The sequence below is a fragment of the Stegostoma tigrinum genome, chromosome 11, assembly GCF_030684315.1.
Source record: "Stegostoma tigrinum isolate sSteTig4 chromosome 11, sSteTig4.hap1, whole genome shotgun sequence".
Taxonomy (NCBI): domain Eukaryota; kingdom Metazoa; phylum Chordata; class Chondrichthyes; order Orectolobiformes; family Stegostomatidae; genus Stegostoma; species Stegostoma tigrinum.
Window position 1 is genome coordinate 49,199,471 of NC_081364.1, and position 25,066 is coordinate 49,224,536.

At 42.1% G+C, this 25,066-nt stretch overlaps 1 protein-coding gene across 10 annotated transcripts in view; it reads left to right on the top strand.

The window, feature by feature from the left end:
- Positions 1-25,066, top strand: part of cadpsa (Ca2+-dependent activator protein for secretion a) — a 491,603-nt gene that overhangs the window by 231,112 nt on the left and 235,425 nt on the right. For all 10 annotated transcript variants that reach the window (XM_059649938.1, XM_059649939.1, XM_059649942.1 and 7 more), the window contains exon 7: positions 19,625-19,736. In XM_059649938.1, coding sequence (XP_059505921.1) covers positions 19,625-19,736 — 112 coding nt within the window. The remainder of the gene's footprint in view (positions 1-19,624; positions 19,737-25,066) is intronic.

Here is a 25,066-nt window from a genome sequence, read left to right on the forward strand (position 1 = left end):
GGTAAAAGCAGAGTTGACATTTCAGGTCCGGTGACCCTTCTGCAGAACTGGGGAAGTTCTGAGGAAGGGTCACTGAACCCAAAACATTAACTCCGTTTTTTCCTTCACAGATGCTGTTAGACCTGCTGAGCTTTTCCAGCAACTTTGTTTTTGTTAGTGACTTAGCCACTACAGCCCTCAATAATAGAGAATTCCATAGGAGAATCATATGCTGAGGGAAGAAATTCCTCTTAGTCTCTGGATATGAGGTAAGCCATTTTGGACTGAAACAATGGCCCATTGTTCCGGACCCCCAGCAATGGGAAACCTCATCATTGTGCTCAGTTCGTCCAGCTCTGACGAATTTTATGTTTTGATGAGATCTCCTCTCATTCTTATAAACTCCAGTGAATACTGGCCGAGTTAATCCAATCTCTCCTCATATGACATCCTAGGATTCAGACTGATAAACTTCTACTGCATTCCTTCTGTGGCCAGTATATCTTTCCTCAGGTAAGAAGATAAAAACTGTACACAGTTCTCCCAAGTGTGGTCTCACCAAAGCCCTGAACAGCTGCAGTTTCCTTGTTCAGGACTCAAACCCTTTAGTGATTAAACCTGACATACCATTTTCCTTCTTAAAAGCTTGCTGCATTTGTATCCATGCTTTCTGTGACTAATGTGCAAGGACATCCAGGCCCCACTGAACATCAGTATTTACCAATCTGTCACCCTTTAAGTAATACTGTGCCATTCTGATTTGCCAACCAAAGTAGATAGCATTCCACTAATGCCATTTATACTGCATCTGCTAAGCGATTATCTGTTCACTCAACTCATCAAAATCATCTTGAAGTTTATTTACATTGTCCTCACCACTCAATCCCACATGGTTTTGTGTTGTCAACAAACTTAGAAATATTACGTTTGATTCCTACATCCAGACCATTCATATATATTGGGAATAGCTGGAGCCCTAGCATTCATCCCTGCAATATTGCACTTGTCCATTCAGAATATAGCTCATTTGTTTGCACTGTGTTTCCTGTTTGCAAATCAATTCTCAATCCACGCCAATAAATTGTCATCAATCCAATGTGCTTTGATTTTGTACACTATCCTTTCATGTGAGACTTTATCAGAAGCTTTTTTAAAAATCCAAATACGATGTATACTCTGGCTCTCCCTTGTCTATTCCACTATGTTGTGCTATGTCTGTTTGTGAAACATGATTTCCTTTTTTTAATTCATGTTGACCTTGTGAAATCCCATTTTCTAATTTACATTATTGCATCCTTTGTAACAGATTTGAGCAATTTCCTATGACTGATGTTAGGCTAACCAGTCTATACTCCTAGTTTTCTCCTCATCTCTGCCCCTAAATAGTGGGGTTATATTAGGAACTTTCCAATCTGCTTGGACTTTTGCGGAATCTGCAGAATTTTGGAAGATAATATCCCGTGTTTCCATAGTCACCTCCTTTAGTGCCCCGTGATGTAAATTATCATTCAAGATTTTTGAATTTATCAGCTTTCAATCCTATTACTTTCTGTAGCTGTTCTTTTTACTAGTAGTAATGTTTTACAATTCTGGCTTCCCAACAAATGCTTGTTTCCCATGCACTTCGAAAAGTTATTTTTGTTGTCTGCTGTGAAGACAGAACGAAAGGAGACTTTTCTTTAAATTGCTGTGCCATTTTTTGTTTTCCATTACCAATTCTCCCATTGCAGACTGTAAAGATGCATGTGTCTTCCATTAATTGATTTATTTTTGCATACTTACAGAAGTTCTTGCAAGGAACATAAAAGTGTACTGTAAGTTTACCCTCACCCTACTTTCCCCTCTTAACCAACCTCTTTGTCCTTCTTTGTCAAATTCTAAACGGCTCCCGGCTAGTTACTTTTTATAGCAGCTTGTTATATCTCCAAGCTTTAAGAAAAGTTGTTTCATGGGATATGGTGTCACTGGCTCAGCTAGTATTTATTGCCCATCCCCACGTACCCTTGAGAAGGTAGTGATGAGCTACCTCCACTTGAACTGAAATACATTTTGTATAGGTAGATCTACAGTATTATTAGGGAGGAAATTCCTGGACTTTGACACTGTGACACTGAAGGAGCAGTGATATAGTTTCAAGCCAGGACAGTGAGTGGCATGGAGGGAAACTTGCAGGTGGTGGTATTCCTCTGTATGAGCTGATGTTGTCCTTCTAGCTGGATTAATGGTAATAAACTGGATGTATTACTATCTTTATTTTCTTATGTTAGCCATATTAGCACAAGCATCTGAAGAAGGAGAGACTACAAAAGCTTGTGTTTTCAAGTAAACTGTTGGAGTATAACCTGTTGTCATGTGGCTTTTGACCTTGTCCACCCCAGTCCAACTCCAGCACCTCCGTATTTTGGAGATGGTCACTGTGAACAAACTGTTTCCTCTGCTGTGTAGTGTCGTGCCCCAATTTTGGGACTCTGATCCAAAACGTAAAATCCTGCCCCATGGTTTCAGCATTTCGCTGGATATGACTGGTGTTCAGCAGTTACTGAAAAAGGATACACTGAATTTGAAGTGATAACGGGAACTGCAGATGCTGGAGAATCCAAGATAATGAACTGTGAGGCTGGATGAACACAGCAGGCCCAGCAGCATCTCAGGAGCACAAAAGCTGATGTTTCGGGCCTAGACCTTTCATCAGAGAGGGGGATGGGGTGAGGGTTCTGGAATAAATAGGGAGAGAGGGGGAGGCGGACTGAAGATGGAGAGAAAAGAAGATAGGTGGAGAGGAGAGTATAGGTGGGGAGGTAGGGAGGGGATAGGTCAGTCCAGGGAAGACAGACAGGTCAAGGAGGTGGGATGAGGTTAGTCGGTAGGAGATGGAGGTGCGGCTTGGGGTGGGAGGAAGGGATGGGTGAGAGGGAGAACAGGTTAGGGAGGCAGAGACAGGTTGGACTGGTTTTGGGATGCAGTGGGTGGAGGGGAAGAGCTGGGCTTGTTGTGTGGTGCAGTGGGGGGAGGGGAAAAACTGGTCTGGTTTTGGGATGCGGTGGGGGAAGGAGAGATTTTGATGCTGGTGAAGTCCACATTGATACCATTGGGCTGCAGGGTTCCCAAGCGGAATACGAGTTGCTGTTCCTGCAACCTTCAGGTGGCATCGTTGTGGCACTGCAGGAGGCCCATGATGGACATGTCATCTAAAGAATGGGAGGGGGAATGGAAATGGTTTGCGACTGGGAGGTGCAGTTGTTTATTGCGAACCGAGCAGAGGTGTTCTGCAAAGTGGTCCCCAAGCCTCCGCTTGGTTTCCCCAAAGTAGAGGCAGCCACACCGGGTACAGTGGATGCAGTATACAACATTGGCAGATGTGCAGGTGAACCTCTGCTTAATGTGGAATATCATCTTGGGGCCTGGGATAGGGGTGAGGGAGGAAGTGTGGGGGCAAGTGTAGCATTTCCTGCGGTTGCAGGGGAAGGTGCCGGGTGTGGTGGGGTTGGAGGGCAGTGTGGAACGAACAAGGGAGTCACGGAGAGAGTGGTCTCTCCAGAAAGCAGACAAGGGCGGGGATAGAAAAATGTCTTGTGTGGTGGGGTCGGATTGTAGATGGCGGAAGTGTCGGAGGATGAGGGCCTCCTGCAGTGCCACAATGATGCCACCCGAAGGTTGCAGGAACAGCAACTCATATTCCGCTTGGGAACCCTGCAGCCCAATGGTATCAATGTGGACTTCACCAGCTTCAAAACCTCCCCTTCCCCCACCGCATCCCAAAACCAGCCCAGTTTTTCCCCCTCCCCCCACTGCACCACACAACCAGCCCAGCTCTTCCCCTCCACCCACTGCATCCCAAAACCAGTCCAACCTGTCTCTGCCTCCCTAAACCTGTTCTTCCTCTCACCCATCCCTTCCTCCCACCCCAAGCCGCACCTCCATCTCCTACCTACTAACCTCATCCCACCTCCTTGACCTGTCCGTCTTCCCTGGACTGACCTATCCCCTCCCTACCTCCCCACCTATACTCTCCTCTCCACCTATCTTCTTTTCTCTCCATCTTCGGTCTGCCTCCCCCTTCTCCCTATTTATTCCAGAACCCTCACCCCATCCCCCTCTCTGATGAAGGGTCTAGGCCCGAAACGTCAGCTTTTGTGCTCCTGAGATGCTGCTTGGCCTGCTGTGTTCATCCAGCCTCACGTTTCATTACACTGAATTTGAAGTCTGGATTAAACTCTAGCCCACTATTTTTCCATCGACACCAAAGTAAAGTCCTGTAGAATACCAGAAGTGTAAAACAAAAAATGCTGGAAATATCGCACAAGCCAGGCAGAGAGAAACAGTTCAGTGTTTCACACCGTGACCATTCATCAGAATTCCCACTATTTTTCTCTCCGCTGATGCCTGTTGGGGTGTAAAAAGAATTGCGAATTCATCATTGCCTGTTTGTAAACCTCTAGCAAAGACCAGTTACTTAAACCAAGTGCCAGATTGTTGTGAAATCATGGAGGCAAATTAAAACAAGTTATGGATGAGAAGTTCCTTTGGGGAGCCACTATTCTTTGAGTTCTAGTTGAATTGATAAGGAGTGAGTAATGCTAGCTAATGGCAGCCTTTGTTTACAGTTTGATTACAGTAATCCATTTTTTGAGAACAGCTCCCTTTCTGTAAGAGAACAACTCCCTTTAAATTTTGTCTTGCATCCAAGAAAATCTCCCTGTGGCAGTTGTTAACCTATTTTTGTCATATTTTTATTTCCCTTTCTTCAATATCTTGGTAAGATATCTCCTAGTGCTTTCAATAGATTTCATTTATCTTTAGGAAGCCCATTCTTAGTCAAGAAGTGAAGCTTATGCGTCATCCATTCCTTTAGAAAGATGACAGTATTCAGTATGACAGTTTGACAGCTATGCCTTGAAATGCCGAAATCATGTTTACGAGCAAAGATTATAACATGATACATTTTCTTATGGAGAGTCTGATTTTAAAAACAGCATCAAAGTGTTATCCAGCAAGAGCTTTCTCGCATTTTTCTGAATGACAGCATTGACCCTCCAGGAATCAAAACCAAATTATCAGCTTTTAGCATCTGGATTTGCATCTCTGGCTTGCCACTTCACAGAAAGAGCCAAGCATATGTGCCTTAACCACGCATGCCACTTCTTAATTATGATATTTCTTGCTCTGTTTTCTGAACTACAGTCTGGATCCATGGACATTCACGATCACTTGAGTCACTGTTGACCTATCATTTCCCCGTTTCCTTTCAAGATCTCCTGCTGCTGCATCAGCAGATATTCAACACAAACTGTGTAAGCTGCCATTTCACACCTTTCCTTCAATGTTCCTCCAATCAGAGATAATTGATCATGAAGTGTTGTGAACACAGATTCACTTTGCAGCAAGTGTTAAAATGTGAAAACTAAGCGTGGGAACCCAAACTCAAATCTTCATCTCCCTCAGACTGGACCTGATTGTGCCACGTCCACACTCCTCTACCCCATCCCCACCCTGTCACACCCTGATAGAAGGTGGTATACCAGGCCCAATTTTGGGATTGAGTTTGAGCCTGGACTTCTGAGAGTGGAGCTTCACTGGCCATAAGTGAGAGTTTGATCTCGGTATCTGAACAACTAGGCTCAAGGTTACTGACATCAACGTTGCAAGTATTTAGAGTCAAGAGTAGGGACTTGTTGAAACCAAAATTTTGAATTGCATTTGGTTCAAAACCTCAAAGGCAGCACAAATCAAATATTTTTACGCGCAAATTTGATTTGAATTTCATGCCAAATTTCAAGTTAATGCCCAATAGAACCAAAATCTTTGTATATAGAGGCTGTGGAATTATTAGTACCTCTCATGCTTGTGGTAATATTTGTACTGCTCACTTGTTGTGGCCTCTCCTACTCAGTAGTAATGGCTTTCCTACTTACAAAATAATGGTAGGTTTGACTTCGAAACTGTGAACACATCACGGATGTGGGATCTGTTTTTATCCACTCTTGAATTCAGCTAATGGAGAGCTTATTTGCCCTCTGTCCAGGCCCTGTACCTGAAGAAGGACAATAAAACTATGTACCAAGTGTGCCCACTTACTTCCTGTGTTTGTTCCATATAGTGGTTAAAAGTTGAATGGAATAATATGTTTGGGTGGCTGTAATACCCGTGAGAATAGAAGTGGATGGGCAAGATAGCAGCTAACTGTTATACATACAAAAGGCTATTATATTGATGCTCAAGAAAGCAAATTCTGCCAAACTCAGTATCCTTTTCCAATATTGAGCTTGATATGATGGAGGTTGTTGTAGCTAGATAATGTGCTCTGTTTCGTTTTGTTTGGTTTTCATTTCAACACCTTCTGGCTTAGTAGCAATGAGCACTCACCCATTAACTCTATTAGGATTATAGCAACGTTGTGGTTATATTAATGGAATAATCATCCTGAAGTCTGGACTGATAACACAGAGCTCCCACTTTGTTTGCAGTTTAAGAAGGGTAGCTAGATAAGTTCAGTTTGGTAGTGCATGCTTAATTAAAATGTCCTGAAATAACCTCTTCAAACCATTTAATTCAGGTACGTCAATTCGATAGATCTAACCATCAGGAAGACATTGAGTTAATGAATGTTTATGATCGTGAATAATGAAAGTTTATTAATTAGAAACAAAGTTAAAAGCATACGTAACAACTAAGGACGACGTAACTGACCAACAAAAGATGTAAAAGGTTATTCTCGTCAGAAACACAGGAAATTATATCACAGCCAAGATAGAAGACTCCCAGTTTGCTTATTGACATGAAACCAGTTTGTGGACAGAGAGAGCTTTTTTTTTACGTGGGCATCGCTGGCTGGGCCGGCAGTTATCGCTCATCCCTAATTGCCCTTGAGAGGATGGTGGTGCCTTATTAAACCTTGGCAGTCTGTGTCCACTCATTGTGCTGTTAAGAAGAGAATTTCAGGATTTATATGCAGCAACAGTGATGGAGTGGCAATATAGTTCAAAGTCAGGATAATATGGGATTGTGAGAGAAGTTGCAGATGGTGTCCTTGTGAACCTGCTGTCCTTGTCTTTCTAGCGGCTAGAGACGTGTGTTCACAAGATAACGTTGAAGAGACATGGTGAGTTGCTGCAGTGTATTTTTTTTAGATAGTACACGCTGCTGGTGTTCAGCATCAGTGGTGATGGATGAGATGCCAGTCAAGCAAGCTGCTTGCCCAGATGATGTTGAACTTCTTAAGTATTGTTGGAATGCAAACATACAGGCAAGTGGGAAGTATTTCATCACACTCCTGACATGGTCAGCTTTGGGATATCAGGAGGTGAGCTATTGGCCAAGAATCTCCCAGGCTCTGACCTGCGTCACAGCTACAGTATTTATATAGCTGGTTTCCAGCAATCCTAATGATGTTGATAGTGGTTGATTCATTGTTAGTTGAGGAGAGATAGTTAAATTCGCTGTAGTAACTCATGCTCATTATCTGGTTTTTGAATGACAAAATGCATTATGAGCATTGTGCAGCCATCAGCATTACCCTCACCCCTGACTTTATGATGGAGAGAAAGTCAGTCATGCAGCTGAAGATGGTGAGGCCTTGGACACCACCCTGAGAAATCCTGCAATGCCCCGAGGGTGAGATGATTGATCTTCAACAACCAAAACCATCTTTCAAGATAATAAAATGTGAGGCTGGATGAACACAGCAGGCCAAGCAGCATCTCAGGAGCACAAAAGCTGACGTTTCGGGCCTAGACCCTCTCTGAAGAAGGGTCTAGGCCCGAAACGTCAGCTTTTGTGCTCCTGAGATGCTGCTTGGCCTGCTGTGTTCATCCAGCCTCACATTTTATTATCTTGGAATTCTCCAGCATCTGCAGTTCCCATTATCTCCAAAACCATCTTTCGTTTGCTAGGTCTGACTGTAGCCAGTGGATAAAACTAAAAGTCCTGAGACCCAAGTTACTTATACCACCTTAGGGTGACCAGGCTTAGCCAATAATTGCTAGGCCTCAAAAAAGTTACTTCCAGCCCAAGATTAACAGCCATTATTTCCCCCAATGACAACAAATAACAGTGAGAATATGAATTAGGTGTTAATCTGAACTTGCTATTGCACATATTGATTATTTTAAAACTCTTACATGGAGGCCATCACTTCATGCTGCCTGAATTTACTAAAGATACTGTTTTTGTATTTTCTTCATAATTTTACCTTTTGCCCTTTGTATCTGACTAATTTTTGCATGCAGAGAAAAGGTCATTTTGTTTTCACTGTGAGTGTTAATAGAACCACGCTTTTGGACAATGGTAAACTTACAGTCTTGTGAATCTCAAACAGCAGTAGCTGCCACCTGCATACATTCCCACTGAATACCCGTGGGCTTAATGAACCAGTAGGCGTTTTACATAAATGTAACCCTGTACTTACATCCAACAGTAATTAAAGCCAGCACAAAGTTCTGTGTATTTAAGCTGCTCACCCATCAGCTTATGCCAAAGTAGCTATAAACTCATTGAAGTGAGGGCATGAGGTCTGAGTCTCATTGCTGCTGAACCCCCTGTATACTGCTTAGCTGTTGTGGAAGGGGAGATATTGAGTTGGCACCAAGCAGAACAGGACTTGTAGGAAAGGAGTGGGACTGATTGTGACCAGATCAGCCAGCTGGACCTCATAGAATGTGATTTCCCTGATTGGGCTTTGTAATCTGTTCCAGACAGAGAGATCTGGCTGACAGAAATAAAGAGGAGTGACAGCTATACTGGCACGTTAGGAGCTGACTCAGACTAAGGCATTACCAAAGTCAAGGTCTGCTCATGTTAAAATAAAGGGTAACTTGGTGATGGGATGCCGAACTCTGTGGAGTTACTTCAGTGGTGATGAGAGTAAAGCATGCTCCTGGCGAACCTCATTCACAAAAGCAGTCTTTGAGTCGGGGTAAGCATTTCTTACATCATGCCTTTGTTTGGGAAGCTTGGCTTGTTTGACCCTGCCCTCAAGGACTGGGCCCAGTACGTGGAAAGAATGCTTTTTTTTTCCAGGCAAATGATATTATGACAGATGAAAAGCAGCGAGTAATTCTCCTGATAGCCTGTGGAGCCACAGCTTTTTTTTCTGTTATTAGCAGCTGAACTTTCTTTGAGACACCAGATACTAAAACCTTTCAACAATGGAGGACACAGTTAAGGAATATTGTGACTCCAAGCTTCCTCTGATTCTGAGATGCGATCATTTACCAGCAGGGAATTGGGGTATTTCCTGAAGTGAATGGGATTTGACATATAAGGATAGCTCCATACCACCTATCATCCAATGACCTGGCAGAAAGAGCAGACCAAACTTTGAAGGCTCGTTTGAAGAAACAGCCTACAACCTTGCGAGATGCAAAGCTGTCATGGTTCTTACTTGATTATAGGACCACCCCATCTGCAATGACAGGAATAACTCTGGCAGAGTTTCTTAAGGACAGAAGAATCCACACAGGTTAAGTTGTCAGACTGGGGTGGGCTAGCTGAAATGGCATCAGGAACGCCATCAAGACTCCACCAAGCGAGAGAGACAGTTTGATACAGGGGACAAGGTTTGGTGGAAGAATTGCTGAAACGACTTAACCTGGGTAAGAGTCATGGTCGACACAAGGTCAGGACCAGGGATGTATAAAGCTCAGGTAGGCGCGATGGTGCTGAACAAGCATGGAACCATATGAAAGCTGCAAATTTGTAAACAGTCCAGGAGCAAAATGTTCCCTGCCTCTCAGAGCAGTAGAGAAGTCTGCCACAACCCCTGGACTCACCCTCTCCATCAAGCGTTGACGAGTCCTGAGGATCAGAGACAGACGTGATGGATATAGCCAGCTTGATATCTTTGCTGCTAGGAGAAGAGAGTAAACTTGACAGAGGTGCTCCTGGCTGCAAGAGGTAAGCTCCCATGTGTTATATACTGCCCGTATTAGACGCTGAGTTTAAACAGTGGCCCGAACTTTTCTTAAGAGCATCAGGAAATAGGCAGACTCTAATACCCATGGATAGACTGCTCTGCATACAGCATAAACTTGACCTATTTTATCAGAAGATTACAAATGATATAGAAAACCAGTTTTCATTTTTATGCAGCCTCCTGCTGCTGGCCTTTTAAATGCGTATGAAAAATACCCCTAGCAGTGGACAGGCCTTCGGAGTTGGGGAACCTTTTAGTGCTGTGTCCCTAAGAATGACTCACCCCCTCACTCCCCCACAATCTGCAAAAAAAAGCCCTTGGCTCCCTTGTCATTCCTTTACAGGCCATATGTCTTCTCGTTGAGAATTGGATAACTGGCAGCTGAAAGCCACTCCCACAAAGCTCCATTTCAGAAATAAAACCAGGCAAAGCTGCGGTCTTGACCCAGCTTAAGCAGGATTTATGATTTGCTGTGGAAAGAATCCTTCATCTCTCCTAGCAATGGATTTCAAATTGTGCGTCAAACAGCTGCACGGAAATATGTATCCATACCAACCTAGAATATGAGCTAACCCCCCAGTTTCCAAAAGGCCAGCACAACCTTGAAAAAAGCTGATGGTTTTGTACATAAATCTTGATAACACATGAAATGCCTGCTTGAATTAGATGAAAAATAGTGAAAACACAGGTCTTCTGGAAATAAACTGCAGGTCTACACAGCATATGATCACTTATATTGCAGAAGTTAAAGTTAGTTTTAACTTCTGCAATATAAGTGATCATATGCTGTGTAGACCTGCAGTTTATTTTGAGAAGATCTGTGTTTTCACTATTTTTCATCTAATTCAGGCAGGCATTTCATGTGTTATCAAAATTTATGTTCAAAACTATCAGCTTTTTTCAAGGTGGCCTTTTGGAAACTGGGGTTTAGCTCATATTCTGCTAATTTGAATGAGAATATGCAAGGCATGGATAGGAAGTTTGTGAATGACACTAAAATTGGTGACAAAGTAGACATTGAAGAAAGTTTTCTAAGATTGCAGAGGGATCTTGATCAAATGGGTCAATGGGTTGAAAAATGGCAGATGGAGTTCAATCTTGATAAATGTGAGGTATTGCATTTGGGTACAACAATCAGGGGTAGTGCCTATACAGTTAATGCTAAGGCCTTGGGTAGTGTTGTAGAACAGAGGGATCTATAGTGCACATATTGACACACGTTTGCGTCACGTGTAGACAGGATGGTTGAAAAAGGCATTTGGCAAACTTGCCTTCATTGTCTTTATTGCTCGGTCCTTTGAGTAGAGCAGTTGGGATGTTATGTTGAGCTTGTACAGGACACGGGAGAAATACTGTGTCCAGTTCTTGTCACCCAGTTATAGGAAGAATAATATTAAGCTGGAGAGGATTTAGAAGAGATTTACCAGAATGTTGCTTGGTATGGAAGGTTTGAGTTATGAAGAAAGGCTGGATAAGCTGTGACTTTGCTCACTGCAGCAGAGGAGGTTGAGAGGTGACCTGAAAGAAGTTTATAAAATGATGAGAGGTAAAGATAGAGTTAATGGTAATTATCTTTCCCCTAAGATGGGGAATTTCAAGACTAGGGGGTTGCATTTTTAAGGTGTGAGGAGAGAGATTTAGAAAAGATATGAGGCAAACTTTTTACACAGAGGGTGGTTCACATGTGGAATGAACTTCCTCATGAAGTGCTGGATGTGCTTACAATTACAACTTTTAAAGTTATTTGGATATATGAATAGGAAAAGTTTGGAGGATATGGGCCGGGGCAGGCAGGTGGGACTAGTTTGGTTTGAGATGATGTTCAGCATGGACTGGTTGGACCAAAAGGTCTGTTTCCATGCTCTATAACACTGGTGGGCCTTAATGGATGTTGGTGCACAACATTTTCTCCTTTTTAAGTATTTATCCAACTCCCTTTTTAAAATCAACTGTTTAATCCATTTTTGCATAAGATACTCATTCTGAAAGTGTTAATGCCCATTACATTGCTTTCATGCCTTCTACTGATATCTTACACAGTTAGTGGGAAGAAATAAGGAGATCTACTTTACATTGTCTAGGCCTCTGAACCAGCTCCCTAAGACCCTAGTATTTATGCTTGAAGAAATACAGTTTGTTGCTGTCATGCAATAAAACTAACTTATTAGCTAAGAAAACTGCCGGCTCTGTAGATTCTCTGCAAAGGTATATCGCCCACCACTAGATAGGCCCAAAACAAAGAAGGATTGGCAGCATTGAGCTACTCAAAGCAACCCCTTGTCAGTATGAAGTACTAGTCAAGGTGGCACATATCACAAGGTACCAGGAGTGGTCCTCTGGGAAAATACCACGTGGCTGCAATACCGTGTTTCTGACACCCAATACAAGGAGAAGGAATCCAAAAGACCCAGAAGAAAACAAAATTCAAGCAAATAAGTTCACTATTTTAAGAACGTTATTACTTGAAGAAGACTGAGTGAGGGAGCAGGTGAAGCACGGTTACCAACCCAGAGAGAGGGAGGCAGCTGTGGCAGCAGCAAAAAGGCAAGTTCAGCACTTCAAAGTCAAACACAGTGCAGAAGCTAGTAAAAACTATTGGAGCAGAAGTGTGATTGAATAAAAGAGAACAAAGCCAACCACACTTAGAAAATACAGGGGCCTTAGAGAAGGAGACTCTGGAAGGAACAACTCAAGGCTTCAGATAGAAATTTCTACAGATCCCTAAGGTAAAATGAAATAACTCTACAAAAAGTGATAGAGTGATCAAGGAGTGTAAAAGAGAATTCTGGATAACAAAGTGTGGAGCTGGATGAACACAGCAGGCCAAGCAGCATCTTAGGAGCACAAAAGCTGACGTTTCGGGCCTAGACCCTTCATCAGAAAAGGGGGATTGGGAGAACTTCTCAGCTCTCACAACTACCATCAACATTAGGTTTCATGGGGAATATTTGCAAGGAACAATGAAAGAGCCAGAAAGGAAATTTAGACCAGGCTGCAACATCACAAAGGCCAGGGGATATATTTACGCTGAAAACAGAAACATTTAAATAAATTGAATGAGGGTATCCTGCATAAAAATTCTGGAAGAATCAAAGATTTGAAGATTTAAGACTACGATTTTGGCAGGAAGATTGAAAAATGTCCATAGTCAGGGATACTTGCTTTTAAAAATTATGCAGAAGGAAATGCCTGATGTTTTTGACTGTGAAAGGCAGGAAAATAATTTTTTAATTGTCAAGAAGTAGGAAAAGGCCATCTTGAATACATGAGTGGGGAAACCATATATGGAATGTATAATCATCATTAAAATTGGTGGGGAACCCAGCAAGCAGTCAGAGATACACTATCGCAAAGAGATTTAGAAAGTGTTGAAAGCAGTAGATCATGAAAAGTAGCTGGTAGGACAATTTTGAGCGTTATTCAAGATTGTATTCAAACATAATCTAAAAGCTTGTGGCCTGGCTTATCCCCTGCTCCACAATTACCAACAAGCTAGGAGATTAATCCTGGTACAAATAAAAGCTCAGAAAGGCAACCCAAGAGTAGTACCAGGTAGACCTAAAATGGGTGCCAATCTGCTGAAGTTGCAAAACAGGACCATGTACATGTCAAGCAATGGAAATAATGTCCAATAGACATGGCTAAGTGATCCCATAACCAAAGATCAGCTCTAATGGGTGGTAAGGGAGAATCAAAGAACTCACTGGAAACTCCACAAATATTCCCATTCACAAAGTTGGGGAAGTCTAACACATTAGTTCAAAAGATACAGTTGAACCTGATGCATCAGTCTTCATCCAGAAGTGCCAAGATGCTGATCTATCTTAGCCTCCTACAGAATTGCACACCATCACAGATTACTGGCTTTGCCCAATTTGATTCACCCTACATGAAATGAAAAAATGACTGAGGGCACTGGATACTGCCAATGCTTTTAGCTGTGAAACATTTTGGCAAAAGTACTGAAGACTTGTCCTTTAAAACTAGCTGCATCTCTGGCCAAGCTGTTCCAATACGGTTATAAACTGGCATCTACCTGGCAATGTGGAGAACTGTCCTATGCACAACAAACAGGACAAATCCAACCAGCCAGTTAGCCTCCATCAGTCCCCTCTTGACCATCAGCCAAGTGAAGGATTGTTAACGGTGCTATCAAGCAGGCTTTACAAAGGAATAACCTGCTCTTGACACTTAGTTTGGCTTCTGCCAGGCACAGTCAGTTCCTGACCTCATGGCAGCCTTGGGTCAAACATAGACCAAAAGAGTTGAATTGAAGGGGATACATCAGAGTGACCGTCACGGCATCAAGACGGCATTTGACTAAGTATGGTGTCAAGGAACCCCAGAAAAACTAGAGTCAGTTGAAAATATCCCAATGATTGAAGGACAAATAATGATGGTAAAGGTGTTTGGAGGTCAATCATCTCAGCTCCAGGACATCTCCACAGGAGATCCTCAGGTCGTGTCCTGGGTTAAACCATCTTCAGCCGCTTTATCAATGAGTTTCTCGCCATCGTAAGGTCAGTCATGGGGATGGTTGCTAATGATTACACAATGTTCAGCACCACTTGCAGCTCCTAAGATACTAAAACAAAATACAGCAAGACCTGGACAATTTTCAGACTTGTGTTGATTAGCAGCAGGTAACACTGTCTTTATTCCTTATCTTTGCAATTATTCTAATAAATCCCGTCATTTTTCTCTCAAGTCTTCTTGTCCTTTTTAAAGTGTGATGACTGTATGGACCAAGTTGGTCCTTCAGATTTTTAATCACTTGGCTCAAGAGTTTGAACTGATTTCTTTTGGTTTTCAATATTTTTTGTCAGAATTATCTCACCTTTTCTAATGATGATCCTGGTTCATCTTTTTAGATACAAACTGGCTGGTACAAGTAAAGTCACCTTTTGTAATCAATGTCCGAAGTGTGGTTCCTTACAGAGAATGAACTTCGTTAGAAACACGCCATTCTCTTTCACCCCAGCCTGTGCTGTTCCACTTGAGACTCCTAACATTTTTACTCATCTCAATTTTCCGTTAGAATTATCTTTCCCTTCTCTCTAAAATGCTTGCCTAGCATCCTCTGAAATGCATCTGAACTGTTTGTATCAGCAGTTCCCTGTGTAATGAAGTTCCATGTTCTCACCACTCTTTTTAGGTTCTTCTGAGTTCCCTTCTGGATTTCTTGGTGACTGCCTTATAGTGATAGCCTCAGCAGTGGACACGTTGTCTGTGTATCCACTTTATCAAAATCTTTTAGAGTTTTAAAGGCCTCTGTCAGGCCACTCCTTACATTCGTTTCCTGAGGAGGAGAAGGAAACAAGGGCGCGAAGACATGCAATCTGCACCATCAAGCAGAGGAAGAGCGGCCGGACAGAAGAAATCAAACCACTTTGTGTGGGACTTGGGAGTGGAGGCAGTGGTGTTAAAGAGAACAGCAATTGTGGAGAGGTCCCAGCAGCAAATAGAGTGGCAGTGGAACTGTGTAGGACTCAGGAGCGACAAGTGGGAGGTTAAAGGGAGCAATGGTTGTGGAAGGGTCCAGGAGGCAGAAAAACTGGCAGTGGAGTCATAAGGGTCTTGGGAGAAATGGCAGTGAGGTTTGAAGAAGCAACAAATGAGTATTCAGTGAAATTCTTTGATAGTTCTCCATTTATATTGAACCCAACAACAGAAATAGTTATCACAATACAATCTATCTGTTAGGCCATCAGAAAATACTGCTTGAGAAGAACACCTATAACTAAAATAATATGTCTATACGTTTTAACCCTTATATTAAAATAATGACACTGTGAAAAGATTGCCACATGACCTCTACTAAATGGATGCCCTGAACCACTCAATGACCAGAGAAAGGGTAGGGCCGATCAAGGATTGGCAAGAGAATTTGTGCACGGAGCCCAAGGAGATAGGAAAGGTCCTTAAAGAATACTTTTCTTCAGCATTCACAACTGAGAGGGACCTAGTTGTAGAGGAGGACAGTGTGAAACAGCCTGGTAGGTTAGAGGCAGTCAGTGTTGGTAAGGAAGATGTGCTAGAAATCTTGAGTAAGTTGAAGATAGGTAAGTCCCCTGGCCTGATGGGATTTATCCAAGGATTCTATGGGAAATGAGGGAAGAGATCACAGGGCCTTTGGCGATGATCTTTTCGTCCTCACTGTCCACAGGTACGGTGCCGGAAGATTGGAAAGAGGCAAACGCCATTCCCTTGTTCAAAAAAGGGAATAGGAATAACCCTGGAAATTCTAGGCCAGTTAGTTTTACGTCAGTAGTGAGCAAATTATTGGAAAGGGCTCTGAGAGATAGGATTTATGATCACTTGGAAAGGCATAGTTTGATTCGTGTCAGTCAGCATGGATTTGTGAGGGGTAGATCATGCCTCACTTTGAATTCTTTGAAGAGGTGACCAAACACGTGGATGAAGATAGAGTAGTGAGTATGGTGTACATGGATTGAAGTAAGGCATTTGAGAAGGTTCCCCAATGTAGGCTTCTGTGGAAGGTAAGGAGGCATGGGATGAGGGGAAATGTGGCAAATTGGATTCAGAATTGGCTGAAGACAAAGGGTGGTAGTGGACGGAAAATATCCAACATGGTGCTCAATTACGAGTGGTGTACCACAAGGACCTGTCCTGGGTCCTCTGCTATTTGTGATTTTTGTAAATGATTTGGATGGAGGATTGGAAGATTGGATTAGTAAGTTTGCCAACGATATGAAGGTGGATCGCGTTGTGGATAGTGCGGAGGGCTGTTCTAGGTTACAAAGGGACATTGATAAGATACAGAGCTGGGCTTAGAAGTGGCAGATGTAGTTTAAACCTGAAAAGTGAGAGGTGATTCATTTTGGAAGGACAAACTTGAAAGCAGAATACAGGGTTAACAGAAAGATTCTTGGCAGTGCAGAGGAACAGAGGGATCTTGGGGGTTCATGTTCACAGTTCCCTGAAAGCTGCCACCCAGGTGGATAGAGTTGTTAAGAAGGCGTATGGTTTGTTAGCTTTCATTAATAGAGGGATTAAGTTCAAGAGCTGTGAAGTTATGCTCCAGCTGTACAAAAGCCTGGTTCGGCCACCTCTGGAGTGTTGTGTCCAGTTCTGGTCACCTCATTGCAGGAAAGATGTGGAAGCATTGGAAAAGATACAGAGGAGATTTACCAGGATGTTGCCTGGAATGGAGGCAAGGTCTTTCGAGGAAAGGTTGAGAGACATAGGGCTTTTCTCTTTAGAACGACGAAGAAGTGTAAAAATGATCAGAGGTATAGATAGAGTAGACAGCCAGAGACTTTTTTCCTAGGAGGGAGGTAGCTATTATGAGGGGGCATTGTTTTAAAGTGAATGGAGGTAGATATAGGGGAGACGTCAGAGGTAGGTTCTTTACTCAGAGAGTGGTTGGTACTTGAATGCATTGTTGGAGCAGGTAGTGGAGTTGGCCTCATTAGGGGCATTTAAGTGGCTGTTAGGCATTTGGATAATAGTATAAGGTAGGTGTGGAGATTAGATAGACTTTAGGATTAGGGTAGAAGTTCAGCGCAACATCGTGGGCCGAAGGGCCTGTATTGTGCAATACTGTTCTATGTTCTAAGTCCACATAGGCACAATAAAAATTAGAGGGAACTTGCCAATCAGTTAGGCAGAGAAGTGGCTTATAAAATTAAACTCAGAAAAGTGTGGGGTTGTGCACTTTAGGAGGTCTAACAAGGCACAGGATTACACAACGATTGGTAGGACACTAGATAGCACTGAAGATCACAGGGACCTGGTTTTGCATATCTACAGATCTCTGAAGGGAGTAGAGCATGTAGATAAGGTGGATTAAGAAGGCATATGGGATATTTGCCTTTATTAGCTGAAGCATAGAATACAAGAGCAGGGAGATTATGCTGGAACTCTATAAAACATTGGTTAGGCCACAGCTGGAGTATTGTGTGCAGTTCCCTATAGGACAATTGTGCACCACACTATAGGAAGGATGTGATTTCACCAGAGATGGTACCAAAGTGATTCACCAGGCTGCAGCCAGGTTTGAAGGGTCTGACCGATGAGGCACAATTGGATAGCCTGGGGTTATTTTCCTTACATGCAACAAAGGTTGAGGGGGCATCTGATAGATGTGTACGGGAGTCTTGGGGACATTAATAGAATGAATAGAGAGGCACTTTTTCCATTAGTAGAGGGGTCAACACCCAGAGGGTGTGGGCATAAAATAAAAGATAGAGCGCTAAGGGGACAGTTGAGGAGAAGTGTTTTCACCCAGGTGGTGAATTCTATGCCCAAAAGGATGGTTGACTCAGAAACACTTGAAGCATTTAAGCATCATTTAGATGTTCAGTTGCATTGCGATAGCCTCCAGGGTTATGACCAAGACTTGGGAAATAGGATTAGTCTGTCAGCTCCTCATTGATTGGCACAGATACAGTAGGCCAAATGGCCTCCTTTAATAGTGTTATAAAAATCCAAGTCTGTGAGGCAGCAGGACCAGCATTTCGATCCTTTCCTGATATGTGTACACCTGCATTTCTGTTGTGATCTTCTCTCCACCCTCTCCAGAAGATCTAAATCCGTTTTATAGTATATTGGTTAGAACTGCATATAGCCTCTTACTACAGTCTAATGAAAGTTCAATACAGCTTTAACGTAAATGACTTACTTTTCAATTCTATTCCTCTCAGAATAAATGTAATACTCAGTTAGGTTTTATCTCTTTGTTAATCTGTTACATTAACTTTCAGTCATAGATTTATTTGTACTGTGTTCCTCAACCCCACCTAAACCTTTACCTTCCAAGTCTTCAGTGAGCTTCCTATTTTTCCTTCCTAAAAGTTAACCAGTTGATTGAAAACATTCCCTTACACTCGTGTCGTTGCAATTGTACATTAAATTCCTTTTACAGTTTTGAACTCTCACATTAGGCATCTGAAGTGGAACAGCTTTGGACTCATGTATTTCCCAGCTGCTCAAGTGGAGTATGTTTTAATAGGATATTTATATCTGGTGGATTCACATCTGTTATTTTGTGAACATGCATTTCACAAATAATTACAGTGCAACTGAAATTTGCGAAGCGAAGAATGGAAAAAGAGATGACCATGAAAGCTAATAAGTTACAAAAGTGTGGTTGCCCATTTCTTGGCAATATTATGTACAGAATGCACGGCTCCTGTTACATTTACCTAGATTGACACTGTCTTATCTCCCCACTAACCCGTCCACCTCCGTGCTCTCACTATTATTCTTTTGCAAGTTTGTTCATGTATCTTACCCAGCAAACATAGAGATTACATTGCAGTAATTAGTTCTGTCAGAATGAAGCCAGCATGTTTTAAGGGAGCTGTGTAGTTCATCTCACTACTTTGCTGTGACTCTGCACAGTCTTGTTTCACGGTTGAATGTTGTGACAGTTACATGCTGTGCTCAGAGCTTTCTTCTTTTCACTTTATTCCACATGACCTTTCCTGATTTAACTCTGTTTCATTCTCCAACTGTGCACTAAACCCTAGCTTTCAGTTCTGAACAATCTAAACATTTTTCGATAAGTAGTTTGTGTCAGGGTGTCTTTTCTAATGAAAATGAAATTTGTTAGCAGTTGAATTAGCATTTTAAATTATTTCAAAGCCGAGTTCTGTGTTTACCGGATAGATTTAAATTTCATGGTGTCAGTGGCTGATTAGGTGTTTAATCGGAAATTATGGAATTTAGAAGAGATTAAATTGACCGTTTCTAAATGGTTTCTTTCTGCAGCTGGGGTACCCAAGGTGACTTCACCAGCACACACCCACTTCCTGCAGTAAAGGTGAAACTCTTCACAGAGAGCACTGGCGTGTTGGCTCTGGAGGACAAAGAACTTGGGCGGGTAAGTGCTTCTTACTTCCTGCAATTAATGATTTATGCCAGTGAGACAGTGCCAAGTAAGTACTGATTGCATTTAGAGTCTGCCGACAAGGAAGTGCTTTGCAATTCCTGTAGCACATTCATGATATATCACTCCAAATCCCTCTCAGAAAATCACAAGTAGATAAAGCTACCTTTAATTCCTAATCTATTAAAGAAACATCTTGATTGAAAAACGATGGATGTGCCTTGTATAAGGGTCAGATCTCCTGTTAGGAGAATAGTATAATACTGAACATTGCATCTGGCAGCCAGTAAATCTTCCACTGTAATGCTTGTCTGTTCATCCTCTAATGCAAGCACATTTTACTCTATCTAAAGGCCTTTAACTCATCACTTGAGTAACTGGAAGATCTGTCTTTCAAATCCCCGAGCTTTACACACTGAAATAGAACTATTTTCGATTTGCCTCAGCTCCTATCTGCCGGATTGCTGATCTGAGTTAAATTCAGTCATTTGACCTCTGCAATGCTAAAGTGCATTGAAAAATAATGCAAGGATTTAAAATGTTGGCTTGCTTTTCAAACATTGTATACGGTGCTACTGAAATAACTACAGGTCAGGCATCCTTTATCTGCACGCTCAAAAACTGAAATGATCTAAAAATCAAAGGTCTTTTCAAAAGCCAACCAGAATGGGCTTGCAGGCACACTGAGTTCGGGCTCTTTGGAAACCAAACACTTTGCCTGAACAGATCTAAAATAAAGATTTTTTTGTTCCCAAGATGCCCAAACCCAGTGTGTCAACACTGTATGTTCAGGCCAAGCAAAGTTTTTTTTTAACAGGGGCCAAACAGACATAAGTGGGAAGTGTAGCAACAAATGGAAATGAATAATAAGTGCAGACGTAATGGATAAAAGGAAGGTTTATAAGAGATTATTCTACTTTCAAAAAGATAACATGAATCTATTCCACAACAGACCAGGGTACAATGAATTCAAGAGTTAAATGAATATTCTTCTTTTGGTTGTGAAATAATTAATAAAGATCTTAGAGAATAAGGTGCTTTCAAAAACTGAAAATATCCTTTATCTAAAAATGCAGTTGTTCCCAAGGTTTTCAAATAAAGGATTCCTGACCTGTATTATGAATTGCATATAACTTAATTGTAGAACACAAGTAGCAGCATTTAGAACTTCCAAGGCTGGTGAAGCAAATATCTCTCAAATAGAAACATGAGATACATCAGATACATTACAGACATTTCAACCACTCTTGGATAGGTACATTGATAGTATAATACAAGGTATGCAGGGTAGATTAATCTTAGTAGGATAATAAATCAGCAAAATGTCATGCGCTGAAGGCCATGTACTGTGCTGTACTGTACTATGTTCTTAAAAGCTTAATTTCAACTCAGAGGCAAGGATAGAGCTGGACTGAAATGAAGCTGGAATCGGTTTAAACCCAGAAATCTTGTCTGGAGCGATGTTGAATCTTCTGCCCATTCTCAAACATAATCTTTCCCTGGTTGATGGGCAGGAGTCCGAGTGAGTGTAACCGGATGGTTTCACTGAAGATTCACAGGAACAGATATAGTATTACAATTACTCAGGGGAAATTACAGAGATGATGGCACGGAGTAGAGGAGAAAACCCAAGCCAGTGAAGTCCCAAGGATATCTTTTTGGGGGTTAGATAAGCTCTCAAAGATACATAATTTTTTTTAACAAAATTAGCGTCTTAGCCTCCATCTGGACAATTCCCTGATTGGTGATAATAAGGTGTGGAGCTGGATGAACACAGCAGGCCAAGCAGCATCTTAGGAGCAGGAAAGCTGATGTTTCGTGCCTAGACCCTTCATCAGTCTAGGCCTGAAACGTCAGCTTTCCTGCTCCTAAGCTGCTGCTTGGCCTGCTGTGTTCATCCAGCTCCACACCTTGTTATCTTGGATTCTCCAGCATCTGCAGTTCCCATTATCTCTGATACAATTACCCCTGATTGGTGCCAGTTTTCCCTGGTGAGTTTAACAAGAACCAACAAACATACAACTGTGCGAGAAAATCAAGGGAGCCCCTATTTATGCTACATAGCCTCAAAATTAGGCATTAATGAGATCCTTCTCTGAATGTGAGGGCTTACAACATTGCCAAAAGCAGAACTGTTAAATTCCAATTGTATGTGAATGCACTGCACACAGGTTAGAAGGTAGGTTGTTTCAGTGACAAATCTTGCCCCCATTTCCTTTACTTATTCATTGGGAACTGTGGGGGTGATGTAAAAAATATTTCCTAATCTTAATATGCTCTGCTTATTCTAGTTGGAAAGTAGCAATTATTTAGAATATTACAATCATGTATTAAAAATTCATAACATTACTAAAACAGGAAGAAACGGAAATGATAGTGGAATGCTTTCATAAATATTGAGAATGTGTGCTTGTGATTTCCAGTGTACCTTGAAAATGCTACCTATTACAGATAAAAACAAAAGACGTGTGAGATCAACAAAGGAATGATAGTATAGAAAAATAAACAAAGTAGAAGAGAAACAGAAGAATAGAGAAAAATCAGGAGGAATTTGTACAGACTGGATAGACTAGATAATGAGAAGCTGGTCCCACTTTTGAAAGAAACATGAGGGCATAGATTTAAAGTGATCTGCAAAAAAAAAGCAAAGTGAGGAAACCTTTTTAATGCTGCGAGTAGTTAGGGTGTGGAACATACTGCCTGGAAGTGGCGAAAACAGGTTCATATGGGGAATTAAAGAGGGCATTGGATGATTATTTTTATCTTGAGTAATGTGCAGTAGTATGGGGAAATAGGAGGTTCGCAGCAGTGAATGATACTCACTTAATGAGCTTGTGTAGGCCTAAATCAGTGCTGTAGCACTGCTATGATACTGTGAATTAGCAGCTATAAACAATAATCTGGAAAATCAGTAAGTATTGTTTAGAAAGAAATGCTCATGCACATCAAGTTAATCAGTCATTTACATCAAACAATGGAAATCTGAAACAGGACAGTTTTAAATCAGCATCGCAGAATTCTGCAACTCAGAAGGAGACTTCCTGCAAAGTTCTGGTATACCTCTGACTCAGTCCTGGGACCTTATACATCTTTAACCACTTCGAGATGTCCAGCAAACCACCTCTAAATATGGATGCTTTTCAAGATATCACTGTTGATTTCCTCAAGTTTGAGAAGCTGGGGAAGAGATTGCTGGGCCCCTTGCTGATATATTTGTATCAGTAGCCACAGGTGAGATGCTAGAAGAGTGTAGGTTGGCTAGTGTGGTGCCATTATTTAAGAAAGGTGGTAAGGAAAATTCATGGACCTATAGACCATTGGGCCTGACATCAGTGGTGGGTCAGTTGTTGGATGGGGTTCTGAAGGATAGGATTTACATGCATTTGGGAAGCAAGGACTAATTGGGAGAGTCAACACGGCTTTGTGTGTGGGAAATCATATCTCATTAACTTGATTTGAGTTTCCTGAAGAAGTGACAAAGAAGAATGATGAACGCACAGCAATAGTCGTTGCCTATATGGACTTCAGCAAGGTGTTTGACAAGGTGCCACATGGTAAACTAGTTAGCAAGTTTAGATCACATGGAATCTAGGGGAACCAGACTTGAAGGTGGTGGAGGAAATTTGCTTTTGGTACTGGAGGCCTGTGGAGTGCCACAAGGATCAGTGCTGGGTCCACTGCTTTTTGTCGTTTATATAAATGATTTGGATATAAATACTGGAGGTATGGTTAGTAAGTTCGCAGATGACACCAAAAGACTAAAACGGGACCTTGATCAGATGGGCCAGTGGGCTAGGGAGTGGCAGATGGATTTTAATTTCGATAAATGTGAGGTGTTGCATCTTGGGAAAGCAAATCAGGGCAGGACTTATATACTTCATGGTAGGGCCCTGGTGAGTGTTGCCCACAAAGGGACCGAGGGGTGCCGGTGCATAGTTCCTTGAACGTGGAGTTGCATGTAAACAGGATGGTGATGAAGGCGTTTAGCATGCTTGCCTTCATTGGTTAGTGCATTGAAGTATAGGGGTTGGGAAGTCATGTAGCAGCTGCACAGGACATTGTTAGGCCACTTCTAGAATACTGCATTCAATTCTGGTCTCCCTACTACAGGAAGGATGCTGTGAAACTTGAAAGGGCTCAGGAAAGATATACAAGGATGTTGCCAGGGTTGGAGTGTTTGAGCTATAGGGAGAGGCAGAATGGCTGAAGCTATTTTCTCTAGAGTGTAGGAGGCTGAGGGGTGACATTTTAGGGCTTATAAAATCACAAGAGGCATAGATAGGGTGAAACAAAATAGGGTAGGCCAATCCAAAACTAGAGGGTTGTAGATTTAAGATGAGAGGGGAAAGACATAAAAGGAACCTAAGGGGCAACTTTTTCACGCAGAGGATGTATCAAACAAGCTGCCGGAGGAAGTGGTGGAGGCTGACACAGTTATACCATATAAAAGGCATCTGGATGGGTAGATGAATGGGAAGAGTTTAGAGGCATATGGGCCAAATGCTGGAAAATGGGACTAGATCAGTTTAGGATATCTGGTCGGCACGGACGGGTTGGACCAAAGGGTCTGTTTCTGTGCTGTGTAATTCTATGATCTTTCAACCTGTTGTTATTGAGCCAGCACTCTGACAGAGCTGTCCAAAAAGGCTCACTCTCCTGCTCTTTTTTTCATAACTGTGCATCTTTTATCTCTCTCTTTATAATTAGACATCCAATTCCCTTTTGAAAATTGCTTATTGAGTCAAATTTTATCTTGCTTTCAAGCAACAAATTCCAGATAATTACAGCACGCCAAGTAAAATAAATTCTACTCATCACCTCCAGCTTTGTTTCCAGTTATTGAAGTGTGTCTTTTAATTATGGGCCCTTCTTCTGGTGAAAACAGAACCTTTCTGACTCTTCTATCAAAAACCCTCGAACCATTGAGCACCTCTTTTAAAGTTTGTCTGTTTTCTGCAAACCAGTCTCAGCTTCTCTGGTCTTATCCTTATGAAGTTGCACCGCACTTATTTGAGCCCTCCTAATGTGTTCTGCCCAGAAATGGGCACAATACACTGCTTTAAATCTAACCTAACAAGGTGTAGAGCTGGATGAACACAGCAGGCCAAACAGCATCAGAGGGGCAGGAAGACTGATGTTTCGGGCCTAGGCCCTTCTTCAGAAATCGGCCCGAAACATCAGCCTTCCTGCTCCTCTGATGCTGCTTGGCCTACTGTGTTCATCCAGCTCCACACCTTGTTATGCCAGATTCTCCAGCATCTGCAGTTCCTACTATCTCTTTAAATCTAACCAGTGACTTGCATTTGAAAGCCTAGATGTGTAAC